This window comes from Zingiber officinale, chromosome 10A (genome assembly GCF_018446385.1).
Source record: "Zingiber officinale cultivar Zhangliang chromosome 10A, Zo_v1.1, whole genome shotgun sequence".
Lineage (NCBI taxonomy): Eukaryota > Viridiplantae > Streptophyta > Magnoliopsida > Zingiberales > Zingiberaceae > Zingiber > Zingiber officinale.
Window position 1 is genome coordinate 78473730 of NC_056004.1, and position 23042 is coordinate 78496771.

General features: G+C 37.7%; 1 protein-coding gene across 4 annotated transcripts in view; it reads left to right on the forward strand.

Moving 5' to 3' along the window:
* Positions 1 to 4175, forward strand: part of LOC122027016 (tRNA threonylcarbamoyladenosine dehydratase-like) — a 70619-nt gene extending 66444 nt beyond the window's left edge. For 2 of the 4 annotated variants that reach the window (XM_042585811.1, XM_042585813.1), the window contains one exon: positions 3594 to 4175. In XM_042585811.1, the coding sequence (XP_042441745.1) occupies positions 3594 to 3704 (111 nt within the window). In that variant the 3' untranslated portion in view covers positions 3705 to 4175. The remainder of the gene's footprint in view (positions 1 to 3593) is intronic. The other 2 variants (XR_006124244.1, XR_006124245.1) reach the window with 2 other exon arrangements.
* The last annotated feature ends 18867 nt before the right edge of the window (positions 4176 to 23042 follow it).

Below are 23042 nucleotides of genomic sequence, written 5' to 3' on the forward strand. Positions count from 1 at the left end.
TAATTAATAAACTAGTCAAATATCTTGAGGATCTAAATTGAGTACTACTTTATTCTCTCTAAATCATAAATGTTGTTTATTTATTCTTTATGCGGAATCGAAAGGTCCTCGGGAGTGTACTATCCAGCCTAGTCAGGTCAAGGGTCCAAGCCTCCAATGTCATCCATTTCTTCACCTGCCACAAACCAAACCCAGTGAGTTTAACTCAGCACCTCTAAACCGTAGCAGCAAAATTCCTTAACCAATCACATGCATCATTAAATCTACTTTTACTTGGAATTTATTGTCAAACAAGCAAGTAAGCAGGCATATAGACATTTTTTTCATAAAACATTAAACTATGAGTATCACGCAACATTATTTTTGTGCATCCTTCAATCATTACATTATATAGCATTTTCTTTTAGCATTTATCGTATATCATTCTTAGGTGGAGATGCATTAGTCATCCTTTATCCTTTGTTCGATTGATCAATCTGTTTAATCCTGGTGCCAGGTGGCGGGGCGTCAGCAACTCTCGTCACTGGGTCATGGCCAAATATGGAAATCTGGTATTGGGGTCCCTCTGGGGCCTTGTCCCGTAAACGGGGTCCCTTTGGGATCTTGACCCTCACAGAATTTCCATTAGTCCTCATCATCATTGTCTTTTTTTTTCATTTTTTTCATCATTAAATAAGCATTCATACCATTGATTTAAATAAGGCTCACATAAACATGTATGTCATTAACTACCTGAGCTCGATAAACATGGATTTCACTAACTAAGTAAAGCTAAATAAGCACGATTATCATTTACTACGTAAAGCTAATTAAGCAATCATACCATTATACTACATGAGACTCAAATAAGCATCTATACATCATTAACTACATGAACTTGATAAACATGGATATCATTCAGTAAATAAAACTAAATAAGCATGATTATCGTTTACCACATGAAGCCAATTAAACAATCATACCATTAATTTCTATGAGGCTCAAATATGCATGTATACCATTAACTACGTGATGCTTGGTAGATATGAACATTACTAACTACTTAAGGCTAAATAAACATCCACACTCCCAGACCTCCTCAAACATCAAATGACCAATCATTTGGCAAAATCTGTTGCCACCCACACACTTCAACAACTTCTCAAATCTTGTCGCAAATAGCCCAAGGAATCCTTCCAGAAACCTGCTGCTTGTAATGCCCAACTCCCCCTCAAAAACTTACTGCTCATGCCCCCAATTTCCTCTCAAAATCCTGCTGCTCTTCTCCCTCACAATTGCCCTCAAAATCCTGCTGTGTATAACTCAGAAATTTCCCATAATCTGCTCCTCTTAGCCCTCAAATCCCCCTCAAAAAAAAAAACTGCTGTGGATAATCTAGAAATCCCTCAAAACTTGCTGCGTATATGGGTTCAAAGGAGCAGAAAGAAAAGCTGGAAAAACTGCTGTGAAAACAAACTTAAAGGAGTGGAAAGAAAAAGGTTTAAGAGGTGTCTTGCTCGGAGGCTTGGTGTTGATGCAGGTGACGCCTCGTTCTTCCTTCCAAGGTCGAAGCCAAGAGCTCTCCCTCTCCCTTTCTTTTCTAATGCTGAGTCCTCTCCTTTCCCCTTTTTTTTCTTCCGCCGAGAGCTCTCCTTTCTCTTTCTTTTTTTTTTCTTTTCTCTTCACCGTCTCTCTTATAAGAACTAAATCCTAGGGTTAGGTCCATTCCTTACCAATTGGGCCGAGCCCATGTGTCCATTAGTTGGTTATTAGCAATTTTGCTCTCCTTAAGTAAAATAAAGAGCCTATTATCATGCTCCCCCTTGAATTTTTCTTTTCTTTTTTTTTTTAAAGTCAGACCTTACAGTTTGTAAAATCATGATCCTCGATCTAGAAGCACAAATCGAGCATGGATCGTGCAAAATTGATTTTTGTAGTAGAATTGGAGTAGGATTTGAATAGGATCGGTAGGATCAGAACATGATTGAAGCAGGATCAGTGGAAGCTTTGAGAGACTATAACTTTTGACTTGGGTCGAACCACGGAACCTATAATATAACAAATCGAAGCTCGTTCAGAGATCTATAGTTAATTTCAAGGTTTACCTTTAACCGCCTAGTTTTATAAAAAAAAATATAGTTTAAAGCATTTTCGAAGGCCTGAAAGATTTTATCTTTTTTATTATCTTTTATTTTCATCTTTTGCAGAGTTAGGATTTGGAGATTATTTAAATATCTATTTAGTTGTTTTTGAGATAGTTTTTTAGCAATAATATTTTACCCTTTATCTTCTCTAAAACAATGAGTTTTTGGATGCTTATTGTCTGATATTTTGTGGAATCAACAGGTCTTTAGAAGATTATTTTTGACGTTTGTATTCGAATCAAAGGATTCAATAGTTTCTGTTATGGTAGCTGCTTTATATTGGCCTTTAAATTAAGTCATCTTGTCACTTAAGGTTGAATGTGATTATTATTATTATTATTATTATTATTATTATTATTATTGTGTTAATAGAAAATTTTATACTTTTTCATTTTATGATATGAAAATATAAATATTATTGAGTGCTAGTGATCGAGAATGGTAATTAAATTACAAGTTAATTTAAATTTGTGCAAGTAATAATATTATCTGAGGTGTCGAAGGTCGACGATTGCATGTATATGCAAAATTATTAATCTATTTATATACAAATGAAATTTTTATATATTTTTTTTAGTTATTAATCATGTATCATAAAATTTTAAGGGGTTTTGGTAGGATCGTACGATTCTACGATCCGATCCTGACCGATCCGATTCTGACCCAAATCAATTCTACGTTGGATCATTATTCTATAAACTATGCCCCCTTGGGGTAGTCTAGTGGCTAGCGCATGAGGTGTTGCCATCATGAGATGTTGCCACCATGAGGTCTGAGGTTCAAATCTCGACAAAGCCGAGGTAAATGCCTCCCTTATATGTTAGTCACTATTCCAAAGATTAGTAGCCGTCCGTGATTTACCTCCTCCGTGTTGGCCCTGGGACAGGTTGGCGGGGGCGTTGGAGGCGAGCGTATTCGCCTTTTGCCACCATTATTCTATAAACTATGATTGCAATAGTCAAACAATGACTTATACTTACCAGCAATTTAGTGTTTCATAAGAAATTGGGATATTTTTACCAAACCACTTAAAGTATAGAAAAGCATAAACCTGTACTGCTTTTCATTCTGAAACATGTTTATTTTAAACCAATGTGTACAAAATTCTAAGATATATTATAGCAACCGGATGTTTTTCTTATATATTGTTTAATAATAGGCAATCAATTGTTCCCTCAGTTTTTGATTTTGGAAAGAATTGTCTGGGTGATCCACTATCTGTATTTGTTTTACCAAGAACCCCCAGATAGTGAGCATTTGCTTTGGACTATTGGTATCTTAAATCAGCAATTATTTGTTTTCCACGCATTCCGTTACTGCTTAGGTGAAGAATGCTACTTTTACCTTTGTCATCACACAAAACTGTTAGACATTTGCTGTATTTATATTTTCTTTAGCCGCCATACATCATGTTTAAGATGTTGCTGGCTTCCAGTATAATATTTAAGTACTGTTTTCTACTTCTTTCAGGTGAACGCACATGAATCAAGTACAATAGACCTCATAAAGGAGAAAGAGCCTGAATTTTATTCCTTGGTGACTTGCGTGCTGAATCGAGCAAAGATAGACTTCGGTCTATAACTTGCAACTACAGAATCATTTTTTGACAAATATGATCATTCTTGCTGTTCTTGTAGAGGCACAAACTTGATATTTGCAAAAGCTAGTGATCCGTGTGCAACTTACTGCATATCAACCCAAATGGTCAACAAATTAAAGTGTCTAGGGAGGATATTACCAGAATTGGTACATCCTACAAAGGTCAGGCACACCTGTGATGCAACCTCGACGGCAACAAATGTATCTTAAATTCTCTCAGATTATAGATCCACCCGTTGCTACTTGGGATCCTTGTGGACTAATTGACTGTCTATTGGTGTTATGAGCTGAATTTAAGTTTCACCTAAATTAAACTTAAGTGTAACATATTTAACTGGGATTTTGTTGTTCTAGGTTGAACTCAAATTGAGGCTGAATTGGTGTAAAATTTCCATCATTGCTCTCAGTTACCAATACGTGCTTCCTTTGTAATGCGCAATAATTGAGGAACAATTTACCGCCCATTTCGGTTGTGCTCTGAAATTAAATTTCACCTAAACTAAACCTAATTGTGGCATAGAGTTTAAATGGAATTTCTTGGATCTTGGTTGGACTCAAAACTGTGTTTGAAAAGGACTTATAATTAAGTTTTACCAAAGCATTTCATGTTTGGCTAAGTTTATAACAGGTTGGAATGATCAGATTTATTTGGAATAAACATGCTTGCTAAACTGGTGCCTTGGGGAGAGATTGATAAAATGAGAGCAACTCTGGATCAGTATTTTATTATTATTATTATTATTATTATTAACCTTGTCTAGTTTTTTTCATCCAAATCATGACCACATGTAAGCCCCGGGCAACGGTGTAGTAGTGGATGTATTCTTAATTTTTTAGACATCCAAATATTAAGTGAATGGATAATTATTTTTTAATGGACAGTTGACTTAAGAAGGTGGATTGATAAGCTGTCCGGAGCATTTTTTGATTTATTTTAGTAGTTATTAAAAAAATTTTATAAGATCGGATCGATTATCCAAGATACTTAGTACCAATTAAAAAAAAATAACCATAGATAACCCCGGGCTACGATACAATCGTGAAGTACTTCCACAATTAATCAAGCATTCACGAGTCAATTCTTAATTTCATTGCACTATAAAATTAATTTTCTTTATTGGAAAGATAATCCAAAATTTGTACTTTTAGATTTATTATAAGGGTCGGTCGAAAACTTCTAGTTAAAGCTTTCACTAGTCCAAGTTTAGAAAGTTTAAGCAAAGAAATGCAAATGTGCTTTTCCATGGATGTTTTGACGGAGTTACCTTTATCAGTCTTTTAGATTGCAATAGAATGGCTTGGACCGAGAAGAACTTAAACTTGAGAGAAATTGGTCTAGATCAAGAGGACCCGTTGGCAGATAGTTTGGATTGAGGATCTTGGATGACAAACATCATGGAATGAGTGAGCAGTTAATTCAGTTAACGTTGGGTTGAGGGCTCATGGATGGTCATTAAGTTTTGAGGAAAGATAATGAACCCTTTATTTGAGTTTATTGTTCATAAATTGTATTGATGTGTAATTGCATAGGTAGAAGTTTAACTACCTAAGGCCTTGTTGAAGCCTTGTTAGTTTGAGATGTACCGAGATTGTGTTTATTTACAAGCACAAGTGCTAGACCTTATGATGGATTTATGGCAAGTTGTAAGTGGAGAAGAGCAACTTTCAAAGAGTGGAGTAGTAGAATCTTTATGTTTCTAGACGTGGAGGGGAGGTTTCTGAACCATGTAAAATTCTCATATTACCATTGTATATTTAGTTTTCTCTACCGCATTCACATTTACTTTGATTCAATTATCATGATTATATTTATCTCTCAAGCGCGCACACTCACATTTACTACTTAATGTTAGTTTAAATCTATGGTGGTGTATTATAATCTAACATCATCTCTTTATTCCCTTCTAGTCTAACATTCAATCCAATAGAATCAACATGCCTATCGATGCTTTGTTGCCCTTGAGCCCATCTTGTCTTAGACTCTTAGATGTATCATGTCATCCTCACCTTTTGCCTACAAGTCTAAAATAGAACAATATGGTGTTCTTTCTTTTATATATATATATATATAATTTTTAGATTCTTTTACTGTCCAAACATGACACTTATTGTAGAATATACATCAAGTCCGTTTGCTAAGTTACAAGGGAAACAATGCCCTTGAAATTATTTTATTTTTAATTAAATTATCTTATAATATAAGAACTACGTGGTGTAATTATTTTATTTGTCTTTGTTAAGCTTTCATATGCCTCTTAAATAATGCTCTTGTTTTCTTATAACTGACTTGCATGCACGACACTTAAAAAACCAAAAAACTTTTTATGATAATATTTGGTAAACACACACGTCACAGTCACATTCTTACAATAAAAAAAGAAAAATCCGGCGCACAAAACTTCAATCATACGAGATCCTGAAGAAGAATTGATCCTGTAACATAAATCTAATACAACTTTATATACATGTTTACCTTATTTTTTGTAAGAGAACGTCACATTCTTATAATAACATCAGAAAAAAAACCCACAAATAATATTAAACTGTGCTCATATTAGATAATTTATCAGTCTAATATTTTCAAATCCATCGTCTATTAAAAATAATTTATTTATTAATTTATTAAAATTAGACTCATTTCTTAAATAGTTAGAAAACTAAAAAACTTCTATACCGCTGTACCAGTGCCGGAGGTTTAATGTCAACTTTTAAATATACGAATGAAAATATTTGATCGGACAAACTTCCAATCTGAATTGTCAATTATTGTGTCAGTGTGTGTTTTTTGATGCTAAGTAAAATAGAAGCAATGCCATTTGTATATTAAGTAGCATTTCATAGTAGAAACAATAACAAAAAAAAAATAACAATAATATTCTTATTGATATCTTATAACTTATGAATGTAATTGACTCGTTTGAGATCACGATGAGCTGACGATGAGCGAAAGGACGAACAAGTCGATGACATTTGCGGAATGACAAGTTAATGGTTGATGCAAACAAACTCAATTCAACAGATTAATTAAACTCGGTTGGGTTGTAATTTAAATTTCGATATTTAATCAATATCTTAATTAATTAAGATGAAAAATTTAAGTGGATTCAGATGGATTAGATACTTAGTGATAGGAAGTTTAATACGGAGTTGGCACTAGAAGGAAAGTCTAAGTGGATTATGGAGGACCGGACACTTAGTATGTGATAGAAAGTCCAAATGAGTCACAGTTGATTAGACACTTGGTGATCAAAAGTCCAACATATAGTTGATAAGAGAAAAGTTCAAGTGGATCACGGTGGTTAACACTTGGTGATCAGAAGTCCAATATAGAATTGACACGAGATGGAAAATCTAAGTGGATCACGGTTGATTAGACATTTGGTGATGAGAAGTCCAATAGGTAGTTGGTAAGAGAAAAATCCATGTGGGTTATGATTAACTAAACACTTAGCGGTCGAAAGTCCAACAGGGAATTGTCTTGAGGTGTGAAGTTCTAGCAGGTCAAGTTGATCAGATGCCAGACAATAATGAAGTCCTGACAAGTCAAGATTGATCGAATGCTAGGCAATGATGAAATCTTGATAGAGCAAACTTTTGAAGGTTATAACTTTTGACTCAGATATCAGAATGATGCGATTTTTTGTATGAAATGGAGCTCATTCATAGATGTATATTTCTTACTCAATATCAATCGACTAATGGATTTTTATCAATCGATTGGTGACTTTAAGAACCAAACAGAAGCTGATCAATTCGATTGGAAAACTCGATTGATTACGATCAATCGACTGATGGAGTAAATTAGTCGATTGATATAGTCAAATAGATTAAAAAAAGAGTTCTTCTATAACTTTCAAATATCGAATTCATCATATCAGTCGACTGATCGGTAAAATCAATCGACCAATAGGTATAAATCAGCTCAAGTAACAGCCTTTAAAAGGTGATTTTGAAGAGGTTTGAAGGAGTCAATTCTTGGAGGTTTGAGGGCGAAGTGTTGTTGCATTTCCAGACCAACAAGAGGCATTCCAAAGCTATCAACAATGATCAAAGTGAAGTTCTTTTGCTTTCATTTGTAAGTTGTATTCGCTTTCATTTTTGTACTGTTGTGAATTTGTTGTAAGAGACTACTCTGCCTTCGGAAGATATTTGAGAAGGAGGAAATTCTTAGTGGAAGTGGAGAGCTAGAAATGAATCCTTGGATTAGTCATCTCAAAGAGGTAGATACCAAGTAAAATCCAAGTGTTATGCATGTGGAGTCGATTTTTGAATCAAAGTTTCTATTGCACATTCAAACGATGAGCACAAGATCGAGACGAAGCAATTGAAGCTATTCACCCCTCCCCTCTAGGTTGCATGAGTCCTAACATCAACGACAAGTTAGAGATTGGATGCTTCATGGGGATCAGGATGACCTTCAAAATTTTGATATCCCGTGCTTAAAAAAGAAGACTAGAAGGGGGTCAAGACGGATCTCGACAAGACCCCTTCAACACTCAAGTTAGACTTTAGAGGACAGGATAGCAAATATGTAAGATAGCAGAGAATAACATAGCACTCGATGTAGGTATTATCACATTAGATAAGAGGAGAAGAGCGGTGAAAAACTATCTTGCCTTTTCTCAAAGAACACATTTGTGTTAGAGGGCACATCTCCTTATAATTATCGCTATCATGCTCAAATTCATAATCTAAGTCTCTATCTCGTAGGCTTGGGTGGGCAAAATGGCTTCATAGATACAGTAGTCGGTATGCTATAGTACTCGGGATGCTACCGTGATCGAGATTCTGTAGTACTTAGAATGCTACCATGCTCAAGAGTACTTAGGAAGCTACAGTGCTCAAAATGCTCTTCTTTTCTTTCTTCTCCCTTGAAAAATGAAATTGTGCCTTCTATTCTTTTCTTTCTTCTTGTCAAAGATAACAATTATATCTTTTCATTTATGTTGCTATCATAGAAATCCGAGGAGGTTAGTCAATGAGCTCTAGCAGGGGCAAAGCTTACGTGGGCCCAGTGTGGTTGCCCACACTACTAGAAAAATAAAAAAAAAATAGTGTTGAAGATGGCTCATATTTGAGTCAACACGGGGCATAGCCGTGCAGGGAGGCACGACTAGGCCGCGTCTGCAACTATGGGTTTGATGAGTTTGTCAAAAAAGTCCATCACATAGCCATTCCCTAAGGCGCTCCATGCCACCAAACATGGCTAGGTCATGCTTAGGTCTAAGGGAATAAGCACGCTCGTGGCATGGGCGTGCCCAGAAGCACGACCTAGCTATGCTTCTCGCAGAGGCGTCAAGTTATTATAGGATTTATGTTATTACTTGGTATTTTTTTTTCAAAATACCATATATGGTTTCAGCTATATATATAAGATCATTGTAACCCTAAAACATAGAGAGAATTGTAATTGAAGCATTCTTTGGCCATTTCGTGGAATATACACATCGCCAAACTATGATAAAACTCTATCTTCTCTCCCTCTCATTTTTCTTCGATTTCTCTTTTGTGATTTCTTCACGATTGTTGCGGTGTGATCTCAACAACTTGTATTAGGGCTCCAATGCATCATGTCTGGGATTTCTTCTGCGAAGTTTGATTTGGAAAAGTTTAAAGGAACTGAAATTTTGAATTATGGCATAGGAGGATCAAAGATTTGTTAGTGCAACAAGACATGGTGAAGGTGTTAGGCAAAAAGAAATTAGATGGTATGAAAAAGACAGATTGGGAGGAACTAGAGGTGAAGGAGGTGACAACAAACAAGCTTTGTCTAATAGATAATGTGATGTATCATGTTATGAACTAGAAATCATCAGTGATAGTTTAGTAGAAATTGAAAAGCCATTATGTATCTAAATTATTGACATACAAGTTCTATCTTTAGTAGAAATTGTTTAGGTTTAAGATGACAGAAGGCATAGATCTAAGCCAGTATATCAACATATTTAATTAGATTATAAGTGATCTGAAATGAGTTAATGTGAATATTAAAGATGAAGACAATACACTGATGTTGTTAAATTCTCTACCGTCATCTCCTATGTATAAGAACTTTGTTACAACTCTGATGTGGGGAAAGGAAACTCTCAAGCTTAAAGGAAGTCACAAGTGTTATGTAGGATTTTTATTAGTGGAAGAAAGCTAGCAATGATAATTCGCAAGTTGCAGGGCTTGTGGTGAGAGGTAATCAGGAACATGGTAGGAGCAAGACTCGAAATGGGTCAGACAACAATAAGACCCGATCTAAATCAAGAAAGAAGAAGATCACGTGCTACAAGTATAGAGTAATGGGTCACATCAAGAGTGATTATCCAAGAAAAAAGAAAGCTAATGTAGAAAGTAAAGATGGTTCTTTGAAGTTTGCAAACATAGCGAAAGAAGAAAATTTAGAGAGCGGTGATGGTGATATGTTTTCTATTTTATTTAGTTCAAAGCAATTAGCAGATTCTTAGATCATGGATTCAACATATTCTTATCACATGATGCTTAATAAGGATTGATTCGACACCTACAAGTTGTTAACTTTGGTTCTATTCTAATGGGTAATAATGCATTCTATAGAGTCATTGGAATAGGGAATATCAGAATAAAGATATTTGATGGTGTGGTCATAACATTGTGTGATGTTAGACATGCACTCCAAGGAAGAACCTAATTTTATTGGGCATACTGGATGGTGGAAGTTGTTATTACAAATATGCAAGTGGAGTAATAAAGTCAGTAAAGGTGCTCTAACGATAATGAAAAGACAGAAACTAGCAGGAAACATCTATAAATTGAGGTATCATAGTTGTAGGTGGAGTTGCTACTGTAGAATCTGAATTAGATAATATAGTCTTATGGCATATGTGGCTGAGTCATTTGGGTGAGTGTGGGATGATGGACCTTCATAAAGGAGGTTTATTGAAGGGCATTAAAACATGTAAACTCAACTTTTGCAAGTATTGCGTTCTTGGAAAATAAAGTAGAGTGTAATTTAAGACAACCATAAACAAGATAGAGGGAATTCTGAACTGTGTTCATACATATCTCTAAGGATCGGCCAATGTAGCATCACGTAGAGGACATGCGTATTTTATGAGTTTCATTGATGATTACTCACAAAAAGTCTAGATGTGCTTCATACGTCACAAGTCAAACACTTTTTCAAAGTTAAAGATATGGAATACTAAAGTAGAAAATCAGACTAGAAGGAAAGTTAAATGTCTGAGATTGGACAATGATATTGAGTACATAGATTCACAGTTCCAGACTTTTATATGCATCATGGTATCAAGAAACACATTACAGAAGCAAGATACCATAGCAAAATGGTATAGTAGAAAGGATGAACAAAACAATAATCGAGTGAGCTAAATGTCTCAGATTGAATGCAGAGCTTGGAAAGTGTTGGTGCGGTTAGCACTAACGGTCTAACCCAGATTTTGATGAATAACAAAGTAAGTTAAGTTAGTTTCATCGTGATCTAACACTTTAACTAAGTGTGCAGGAGAGGCTCAGACTGGTTGACGAACTGACCGAATGTCTAGAATGAATCTCAGCTAGGTCGACGGGTTGACCGAATGTCTGGCATGAAGTCCAGCTAGGTCGACGGGCTGACCTGATAGCTGGCACAAAGTCCAGACGGGTCGACAGGCTGACCGGACGTTTGGCAGGTAAGTTAAGGTAAGTCACTGGAGGGGAGTGACTTGGTGAGGATACGTTCCCGGTTAGGGAATTTAGGCACCGATTCAACTTAGAACCATTTCAAAACTTTAAGTTGAGATCTTGACTAGATTCCGGTCTCGGTGAGACGGAATCTAATTGCTATTCTTTTTTTGTTGTGCTAACTTCTATTTTGTAGGGTAGTTTAAACTATTATTTTTGCTTTGGACTAACTCTTTCTTGCAGGAGAAGGACATTCTAGAGAAAGGTGGTCCAAGCTCCCAGAAGGGATCTGGGAGCCCGGAGTTGGTTCGAAATTCTATCCAGTAGTCACGGGGAGCGCGCTGATTGGTCGGACCTACGTCACGGTCCAGGCGCCCGGAAGGGATCTGGGTGCCCAGAGCCTCCTATATAAGGAGGTCTCTCCCCGAAGCAAAAAAACAACACACAACTACGTCTTCCAACGCTTGCTATATAACACTGTGCTTTGTGACACTACAAAGCTTCTCCGACAACGTGTTTCTTTTTTTTTCCTTAATTGTTGTCAGTATTTCATTTATTTAGCATTCCTGTACTTTAATTTTGTAATCATCTTTTCGAACTGCTAGTGGATTGCCCAACGAAAGCACTCGACGAGTGCGGGCCTTGGAGTAGGAGTTGATCAAGGCTCCGAACCAAGTAAATTGGTTCCTGTTAGCATTTCTTTTATTCTTTTCCACTGCGTACTCTCTACGAACGTTTTCGATCGATATTCACCCCTCCCCCCTCTATCGACTTTCACGATCCAACAAGCGGTATCAGAGCAGGTACTGCTCTGATTTGGTGCAACCACCAATCAGACAAGGGGGTGAAATTCTTTTTCAATTTTTGTTCTATTTTCAGTTTTACGTTATAATCCAAACTGGTATCATTACCTTTTTGAAAATTTTCTCGTAGCAATTAATCTAAATTGGTGCAACACTAATTCAGTCTGAGATACTTTTTATTTAAATACCGCACTATTAATCCAAGACTAAGTCTTGGGATTTTTTTTTTTTTTTTTGTGCAAGGTAAAAATGTCTCAAATTGAAGGCTTCAGCACAGTCCGTCCTCCTCTATTCAATGGGGATGACTTCCCCTACTAGAAGAAGCGAATGGAGGTCTACTTGAAGACCAACTTCGACTAGTGGTTCAGCGTCACCAGAGGCTACAAGGCGTCGATCGACAACTCTGAAAATCCACTAGACCCGGAACAGTGGACTCCGGACATGAAAAAGAAAGCCTCGATGAACTTCAAAGCTCTCAACATACTGCAATGTGGGCTGACGAGGGAAGAGCTTAACCGAGTGGGTCCACACCAAAATACGAAGGAATTATGAGACAAGCTGGTTGAACTACACGAAGGAACGAGCGACGCCAAGGTAACTAAGCGTGATCTCCTTCTAAATAAATTATTTAATATTAAAATGTAGGATAGAGAAACAGCAAGTCAACTTCATGCGAGGATCAAAGACATCCTCAACGGACTTCACGCGATAGACCACCAAATGGAGAATCGTGACTTAATCAAGTACGTGTTAAACGCGTTTTCTCGAAATACATTATGGGCATCCATCGTGGATGCCTACAAGATTTCAAAGAATCTCTTTAAATTGAAATTAGACGAATTATTTTACGAACTTGAGTTACACGAGCAGACTAACGCCAGAACCGAGAAAGGTATTGCTTTGTTTGCAAGTTTCTCTAGAGAAAGGACAAAAACTAAGCCTGGACCTGAAGATGAGTCTGACCAAGATTCTAAAGACGAAGAGTACCTGGTGAACTTGGTAAGGAAGATGTTCACCAGGAGGAAGAAGAACTTCAACAAAAAGGACCTTTAGAAGATCAACTCCGCAATTGAACCAAGGAGCGTGACTTGCTTTGGGTGCAACAAGAAATGTCACTACAAGAACGAGTGCCCGAAATTGAAGAGCGACAAGTCGAGGACAACCAAGAAGAAGCCTCTTAAAGTAACTTGGGACTACTCATCTTCAGAAGAGTCATAAGCTGAGGAGCAGAAGCACCAATACCACCTCGCGTTGATGGCATGCGAGTCAGAATCGGAGGAAGAATCGGAAGACGGATCCGAACCTGAATCAAGCCATGAGTCCGTACTCATTTCCGAAAGCTCCGAAGAGGTATTCCTTAGTCCAAATAAGAAAATTTTCAAAGTCATTGCTTGTTTAAATAAAAAATTAACTGCAATTGAAAATGAAAATAAATTGCTCCCTGAGGAAAACCAAAACCTCAAGGAACAACTCACAATTTCTAATCCAACTCAAGATTTAACACTTGAGGAGGAAAATTCGACACTAAAAATAGAAATTAATAAATTAAAAGGGCTTTTAGAAAAATTTACAACAAGATAAAAAAATTTAGATCTTATTTTAAATAGTCAAAAAGTCATTTACAATAAAATCGGACTTGGCTATAAGTCAAGTTCAAATAAAACGTTTATATCACTAATAACTCAACATAAACAACAAACTAAAGCTTGGGTTCCGAAAGCGTGTTTAACCATGCAAGTAGGAATTAACCAATATTATATACCCAAAGACAAAATATATTATGTAAAATCAAATAAAACAAATCAAAAGCCAAAACACAAACTTAGACCAACCAAACCAAAGACAAACTATTTTAGAACCTATTAAAAATTAGACTATCATCAAGTAAAATATAATTATAAAAATAATCGACATAAATCCAAAACTAAAACCTAAATCAGATCAATAATTTAGGGGGAGGCTTTAGAATAGCTGACACCTCCAAAATTAACTTACCCGACAGGATAACCAAAAACTAACCTACCCGGCCGGGTAATTAGGAATAGTTTAAAAGGGATAACAGTCTAACTTGACCAACGGTACTGGTGAAGTTTTGGATGATAGTACGTTAGGGAAACTTTGTCTATGCATGTCTAGGAAGATATGACTTCTGTTGGGAGATTGTTGGTGCAATATTCCCCAGGTTAAGGTTGACCTAGTTGACTGAGCTTGAATTGGGTCAAGCTCGTGTTTTAATGTTTATGTTTTGATGGTTTGACAATACATGTTGACAATACATGTAGACAACACATAGAGATTGCAGGTGCAATTGTTCATGTGTGGAGATTGTGATGGAGAGTCAAGTAGGTCAAGGTTGACCGGATACTTGACTGGAAAATCCTGGTGAGTGAAGCCAGGTGAAAGTCCTAACTTGGAGGTTAGGCAAAGGAAGTCCTGGTGAGTGAAGCCAGGCAGGAATAAAATCCTGATGAGTGAAGCCAGTTGAAAGACCTAGTGAGTGAAGCTAGGTAGTGAGGAAATCCTAGTGAGTGAAGCTAGGTGAAAGACATGGAGAGTGAAGCCAGGCAGAAGGAAAAACCTAGTGAGTGAAGCTAGGCAGTGAGGAAAACCTAGTGAGTGAAGCTAGGTGAAAGTCCTGGTGAGTGAAGCCAGGTGAAAATCCTAGTGAGTGAAGCTAGGTGAAAGACCTGGTGAGTGAAGCTAGGCAGAAGAGAAGTCCTAGTGAGTGAAGCTAGGAAGAAGGGAAGTCCTGGTGAGTGAAGTCAGGCACGGGAAAATCCAGATGGGTCAAGGTTGACCAGACATCTGGTGAAAGTCCAATTAGGTCAAAGAAATTGACCGGATACTTGGCAAGAGGAGAAAAGTCCAAGTGGGTCAAAGAAATTGACCAGACACTTGGTGAGAGAGTCCTAGCTGGTCAAGGGTGACCGGATGCTAGGTTTTATGTACCAACAAGTCATGGTTGACTGGATGTTAGTTCAGGGGGTTTTGGACTTGGTTTTGGGCAAAAACCAAGATCTGGATCGATCAGCCGATCGATTGGATCATGCCCAATCGATCGGCCGATCGATCAGGTGAGTCCCTGCGACAGGCATTATCCCAATGGATCAGTGGATCGATTGGGGAGAAGTGTCGCATGAACAGAGCCCCTTTGGATCGATCGGGCAATCGATCCAGAGCTCCCAATCGATCGATTGGGAGGCGCGATTTCGCGCAATAAGCTCTGGATCAATCGGGCGATCGATCCAGGCATTTCCCGAGAGCACAGAGGTGCTCTTGATCGATCAGTGGATCGATCCAAAGCCGCCCCGATCGATTGGGAGCGTTCCAATCGATCGGGATCAGACCGTTGGCGTCGTATTTAGCTGCAGGCGTTCGATTCCTTCGAGAGAACTTCCAGATTTCATTTCCGATCTTCACAGGCGACTCCACAGCTTCTCCACAGAGCTCTCCACGCCAGATCTTGAAGATTCTTGAAAGTTTTGTCCAAGTCAAGAGGCGAAGAAGAGAAGTTAGGGTTAGGGCTTTTATTGCACTTCTTGTAAGCTTTTGCTTGTTCTTTACTGCCCTTTTCTTTCTTCTTGTATTGAGAGTCTTGTAGGGCTTCTCCGCCTTCGGTAGTTACCGTAAAGGAGTGTTTTATTAGTGGAGGGTGCGTGCGTGTGTGGATCCTTGGATTAGTCACCTCTTGTGAGGTGGATATCAAGTAAATCCTTAAGTGTTAGCGTTGTATGTTTTTATTTCTTGTATTTCCGTTGCACACCATCAAAGAAACAAGCAATGAAGAACACGAAGCGCGCGACGAGCTATTCACCCCCCCCCCCCTCTAGCTACATTTCGGTCCCAACAAGTGGTATCAGAGCGAGGTTACTCTTCACCGGAATCATCGCTGGAAGGGGCAAAAGGCTAGAGGGTGGAGAGGTTGGAACAATTCTACAAGTCGAAGACTTCATCAAAAAGGCTCAACTTCAAGATGGAATTCCGAGATGGACTCGGATTCGACACAAGGGTGCCTCCACCATATGTATCCACGAGTTTCGATTCTTGGAAATCAAGAATTGAAAATTTTCTTATGATGGAGATAGAGCAATGGTTTGCTCTAATGGAAGGCTTCGAAGCTCCAAAGAATTCAAAGGGCAAAATTCTCAAAAGGAGCAAGTGGAGCCAAGAACAAATCCAAAGGTGTGAGGCTAATGACAAAGTGACCAAGCTTTTGGTCAATATATTGGCGAGCAACATCTTGGAGAAAATTGGAGAATTTGAAGATGCCAAAGAGCTATGGAGCAAATTGGCAAAACTTCATGAAGAACCCTCCACTGTACCAATCCAAGAAAAATCAAATGAGGGTGATTCATTGAATCAAGACCAAAAAGAAGAAGAAGAGGAGTCCGAGGTTGAGAGGTGCTCAACACCGGAGGAAGAAGAAGAAAGTCCATCCTCAATAGAGCACGAAGGTAAAGACAAAGGAGTTTACTCCTTATTTCATGTGCATGATGATTCGGAAGTTGAGAGATGTTTAACATCCGAGGATGAAAAGGAAGAAGCCTCCACCTCTAGGATTGAGGGGGAGCATGGATCATTATTGTCGGATCAAGAAGAAGCCTCTACATCCAGATCAAAAGGAGAAGATGTCATCCCTACACATGAAGGTATAAATGTTTCAATTAAGAATAAAAATCATATTATATGTTTTGAGTGTAGGGAACATGGGCACTACAAGAGCAAGTGCTCCAAATTGGCCAAGAAGAAGGGCCAAGTGACACTAAAGGGCAAGGTGAAGCCCAAGGAGACCGTCCCCACAACAAAGAAGAGCAAGGAGCACATCTTGCAATCAAAAAGGACATTATCGCAGCCAATGTCCTAAGAGGAAGAAAGCGGTCAAAACTAAAGGAGGAAGCATGGATCAAGGGGGAGCCTCCAAGGTAAAACGAAAGGTATCATTTATTGAGCTTATCCCCTTAAATAATGGTAAAAAGCATGCTAATTCCAATTTTTATCATTTTAATGTTATTTACCATAAAAATAGGAAGCATAATAGCATTAAGGAAAAACACATGGCTCTCCATGCTAAAACTACCACACCTAGGGTTAGGAAGTTAGATGGAATTTTAGGCAAGAACTCCAAGGATTTTAGCTACAAGCCTAGAAACAAAAATGCTCATAGACTTAATGGAAAACCAAAAACTAAGGACTTAGTGATGGAAAATCAAGTCTTGAGGTCAAGACTTGACAAAATAGAAAAGACTCTTAAAAGGATGGAAAATATCCTTAAAGGGCAAAATGAGCAAAATCTAGGTTTAGGACAACAAGGGTCATCCAAGGGCCATAGAGGTTTGGGATACAAACCTAAAACCAAAAAGGATGTACCTACTTACCATAGAGTTCCATATAGTTATGGAACAAACCCTAGGTCTAGTGGTCAAGTCAAGAATACTAGGGAGGTTATTCCTAAGAGTATTTTTGCAACAAATGTGACTAAGACTTCTAAGAAGTCCAAGAAAGTCACAAAGAAGGTCACAAGGGAAGCAATCCCTAGGGTTGACCTAGAAAATGTAACCAAGGCTTCTAAGAAGCCAAACAAGGTCACTAGGAAGGTATCTAAGGAAGTTATCCCTAGTGAGTATCTAGAGCATCCAAGGAGCACCAATAGGTTTTGGGTTCCTAGGAGCATCTTCTCTATCCCATAGATGGGTTAGAAAGTGTCAACTCTAAGTGGAAGGGTAGTTAACCCAATCATGATGAAGTTGACACTCAAGAAGTATTTTCAAGGTTATTATTAACCTTTGAAAATGAAAAGGATAAAGGGTTTACTCTTGGAAAGAGTAAAATGTGCCATATTTTGAGAAATTGGATAAAATTTTAAATGACACAATTTGAGAAAATCATAAGAACTACCAAGTTGAGATTTTGGTGTGTTCTTAGGAAGTTAAAGGCAAATTTAAGCCTTAACTCAATTGATTACTCTTTAAAAGAGTAAATTATGCCAAAATTTGAGGAATATGCTTAATTTAAATTGACACAAATTAGGAAAAGTAAAAGAAATGTCAAATTTGATTTTTTACATTTTCTTGGGAAATAGTGGGCAATCTAGGGTTTAAATTTTTAAGTTAGCTAAGGATTAAGGATACTTAGGTAGGTAATCTAGGTATTTTATTTATGCTAACTTGCCATGCTTTGCTTGCCCATCAAATGCCATGACATCATATTTATTTATTTGTGTTTGCACTCATGCCTTATTATGAAAAACACAAAAATACCATGTCATGTCATTCATACATCATATAGTTATAGGAAATTTTCTTTTGAAAATCATTTCTTTTTGATGTATGCCATAACATCATCATGCATCATTTTAATTCCTTGTTGATTAAGGACAAATGACATTAATTAACAAGTAACATCCTTGGTGGATGTCTATAATTAAAAAATACCTAGATAGATATGCATGATCCCTAGATTAGGGCAAAACCAAACTTTACATCTCACAAAGACCCATAAGGTGACTTGTATGTGTTTTAGTGCACATTAGATACACGTGAGATGTTAGGATGATAAACAAAACTCAAGATGTTGATTTAGTGCATTCTTTTGAGTTTTAAATTCATCAAAACACATAGTAATGTGTTTTCCCATCATTGGGAAATCTAATGTACAAGTCATGTGCATTAAGCCCAAGGAATATGGTGGGAGATTGGTTTTGAAAATAATTTTAAAATGCTTTTGGAAAACCTTGGTGAAGACTATCTTTTGGTAGTACTCACCATTGAATAGTTAGGCACAAACTAGAAGAAAATACTAAAGTTTTTGCAAGTTTTCTAGTTTGTGTAAATCTTTGAAAATATGAAGTATTTTCTTATAAAACTATTTTTCCATGATAATATATGGCCTAAATAGTGTCTACACAAATTTTCATGATTTTTAGAATTTTAAGGAATTTTTGGGGAGTTTCTGAAATTCACCGCAAGTGAATTTCAGAACTATCAGGCATTCAATCGATCACCCGATCGATTGAAGGGTCTCAATCGATCGGGCGATCGATTGAGAGCAAGCTTCTCGCGAACAAAAGCTTCCTGGATCGATCCACCGATCGATCCAACCCTCCTAAATCGATCAGTGGATCGATTCAAGCTGGTTCAATCGATTGAGACCCAACTTCAATCGATTGAGGAAGCTGATTTTGGCTGGGAAAGCCTGATTTCAGCATCCCAAACCAAGTTTAGTCTAGGAAACCATTCTTAACCCCTCAAAATACATTTGTATATATAATAAGAGTGTTTTCATGTTGAAAACAAGGATGGATTGGTTGAGGAAGACTAAATTGAAGTTTAGGTTGAGGTTTAGTTTTGATATTGAATTTTTAAACCTCAAACTTCTAAATTTGGGTTTCCTAAAGGTTTAGGGATTCCAAGTCATTGTTGGTGCAATAATAGAAGTTCACGACCATGTCTTTAGGGGGAGTTACTCTTTAAGGACATGAAAATTATTTTTCATACACCTTGGAAGGTGATTAACCTTCTTTAGTAAAAATGCTCAAGGTTGAGCATTTGTTTACAATGGAGAGTGGATATCTTCATTGTTTAAGTTAAAAATGCTCAAGGATGGACATTTGTCTAATGTAGGGTTAAAGGAAAATGAAAGGTATAGGACTTTCATTATCGGGTTGATCACAACGAGTGAAGTTGTGAACAACGTTGAGTAACTCTTCAAGGGGAGAGTTTGTTTTGATGTGTGCCAATAGGGGGAGAAATGTAGGGTTTAAGTTACGACTTCATTATCTAAGAGGGAGTTTGCCCTCTTAGAAGGAGAATGAAGGGTTTAACTTATGCCTTCATTACATAGTGGCATGAAGGAGGTTTAGGCTATGAGATTAGCCTAACTTAAAGAAGGTATTGTCAAACATCAAAAAGGGGGAGATTGTTGGTGCAATATTCTCCAGGTTAAGGTTGACCTAGTTGACTGAGCTTGAATTGGGTCAAGCTCGTGTCTTAATGTTTATGTTTTGATGGTTTGACAATACATGTTGACAATACATGTTTGACAATACATGTAGACAACACAGGGAGATTGCAGGTGCAATTGTTCATGTGTGGAGATTGTGATGGAGAGTCAAGTAAGTCAAGGTTGACTGGATACTTGAATGGAAAATCCTGGTGAGTGAAGCCAGGTGAAAGTCCTAACTTGGAGGTTAGGCAAAGGAAGTCCTGGTGAGTGAAGCCAGGCAGGAAGAATATCCTAGTGAGTGAAGCCAGGTGAAAGTCCTAACTTGGAGGTTAGGCAAAGGAAGTCTTGGTGAGTGAAGCCAGGTGAAAGACCTAGTGAGTGAAGCTAGGCAGTGAGGAAATCCTAGTGAGTGAAGCTAGGTGAAAGACCTGGTGAGTGAAGCCAGGCAGAAGGAAAGACCTAGTGAGTGAAGCTAGACAGTGAGGAAATCCTAGTGAGTGAAGCTAGGTGAAAGTCCTGGTGAGTGAAGCCAGGTGAAAATCCTAGTGAGAGAAGCTAGGTGAAAGACCTGGTGAGTGAAGCCAGGCAGAAGGAAAGACCTAGTGAGTGAAGCTAGGCAGTGAGGAAATCCTAGTGAGTGAAGCTAGATGAAAGTCCTGGTGAGTGAAGCTAGATGAAAATCCTAGTGAGTGAAGCTAGGTGAAAGAGTCCTAGCTAGGGATTGACCAGACACTTGGTGAGAGAGTCCTAGCTGGTCAAGGGTGACCGGATGCTAGGTTTTATGTACCAAGAAGTCATGGTTGACTGGATGTTGGTTCAAGGGGTTTTGGACTTGGTTTTGGGCAAAAACCAAGATCTGGATCGATCAGCCGATCGATTGGATCATGCCCAATTTATCGGCCAATCGATCGGGTGAGTTCCCACGATAGGCATTATCCTAATCGATCAATGGATCGATTGGGGAGAAGTGTCGCGCGAACAGAGCCCCTTTGGATCGATTGGGCGATCGATCCAGAGCTCCCAATCGATCAGTCGATTGATTGGGAGGCGTGATTTCGCGCAATAAGCCCTGGATCGATCGGGCGATCGATCCAAGCATTTCCCGAGAGCACAGAGGTGCTCTGGATCTATCAGTGGATCTATCCAAAGCCGCCCCGATCGATTGGGAGCCTTCCAATCGATCAGGATCCGACCGTTGGCGTCGTATTTAGCTGCAGGCGTTCGATTCCTTCGAGAGAACTTCCAGATTTCATTTCCGATCTTCACAGGAGACTCCATAGCTTCTCCACAGAGCTCTCCACGCCAGATCTTGAAGATTCTTGGAAGTTTTGTCCAAGTCAAGAGGCGAAGAAGAGAAGTTAGGGTTAGGGCTTTTATTGCACTTCTTGTAAGCTTTTGCTTATTCTTTACTGCCATTTTCTTTCTTCTTGTATTGAGAGTCTTGTAGGGCTTTTCCGCCTTCGGTAGTTACCGTAAAGGAGTGTTTTATTAGTGGAGGGTGTGTGCGTGTGTGGATCCTTGGATTAGTCACCTCTTGTGAGGTGGATACCAAGTAAATCCTTAAGTGTTAGCGTTGTATGTTTTTGTTTCTTGTATTCCGCTGCACACCATCAAAGAAACAAGCAACGAAGAACACGAAGAGCGCGACGAGCTATTCACCCCCCCCCCCCCCTCTAGCTACATTTCGGTCCTAACAGCTTCGACCTGGTGCATTTGGCTTAGTGGAACTAACCGGAGCTACCCTTTACGGATCCTAACCAGTTAGACCAAGGTTTTGTATTAAGTTCAGTGGATAGGACTATTTGGAAAATCTCGAATGCATGGTTACTCTAATGATGTCCAAGTGACTCACCATAGCCCAGAAGTTTATCCAAAGAATGCCTATTTGTTGAGCCCAAAGTTAAACCTGAATATAACACAAAGTTAAACCAAACCCTAAAAATCGAATTTAACTTGTCTCACAAAATTATAGGATTCCCTGATTGAAAATTTAGATCGGGTGAGATGACTAAGGACCAAAATCTAAATTAAATTAAATTAAATTAAAAATTAAAATATTAAATTAAATTAAAATTTTGATTTTAAAATTATTTAAAAAATTTATTTTAACTTAAAAATTATTCTTAACCAAACAATTAAAATCATTTCAAGTAAAATCAAACTCAGACTAATTCTAACTCCTACCTATTGTAGGAAACCAAGTGGAAATTGGACAGTGGTTGCTCCAAACATATGACTGGAGATCACACCAATTCATTCAACTTACCTACAAAATCTTAGGAACAGTTGCTTTTGGGAATAACGACAAACTCAAGGTAATCGACATAGGTAATATTGAACTTAAAACTAACTTTATTATTACAAATGTATTACTTGTTGAAAATTTCCAATATAACCTTCTAAGTATTAGTCAATTATGTGACACTGGATATAAGGTTAGATTCCTATCTTCGGAATGCTTAATCAAGCACTTAGATAACCCCACAATAAGTCTAAAAGGGTTTAGAAGAGACAACATCTATGCAATTAACCTAACCACTTCTTCACTTAAGTGTTACTTAACACAAAAAGAAGAAACTTGGTTATGGCATAAAAGATTGTCACACACAAACTTCAGGAATATAAGCAAATTAAATGGATTAGTTAGAGAATTACCAAAATTACCTAACTTAGACTCAACAATCTGTAATGCTTGTCAACAAGGAAAGCAAACAAAATCCACTCACAAACCAATTAATCAACTTCAAACAAACTTTATACTAGAACTTTTACACTTAGACTTATTTGACTCCCATGGGGTCAAATCCATAAATGGAAGTTTATATTGTCTAGTAATAATAGACTATTCTAGGTTCACCTGGGTAAAATTTTTAAAAAATAAGGATGAAACTTTTGAAATTTTTATAAATTTTTACAGTTAAGTTGAAAA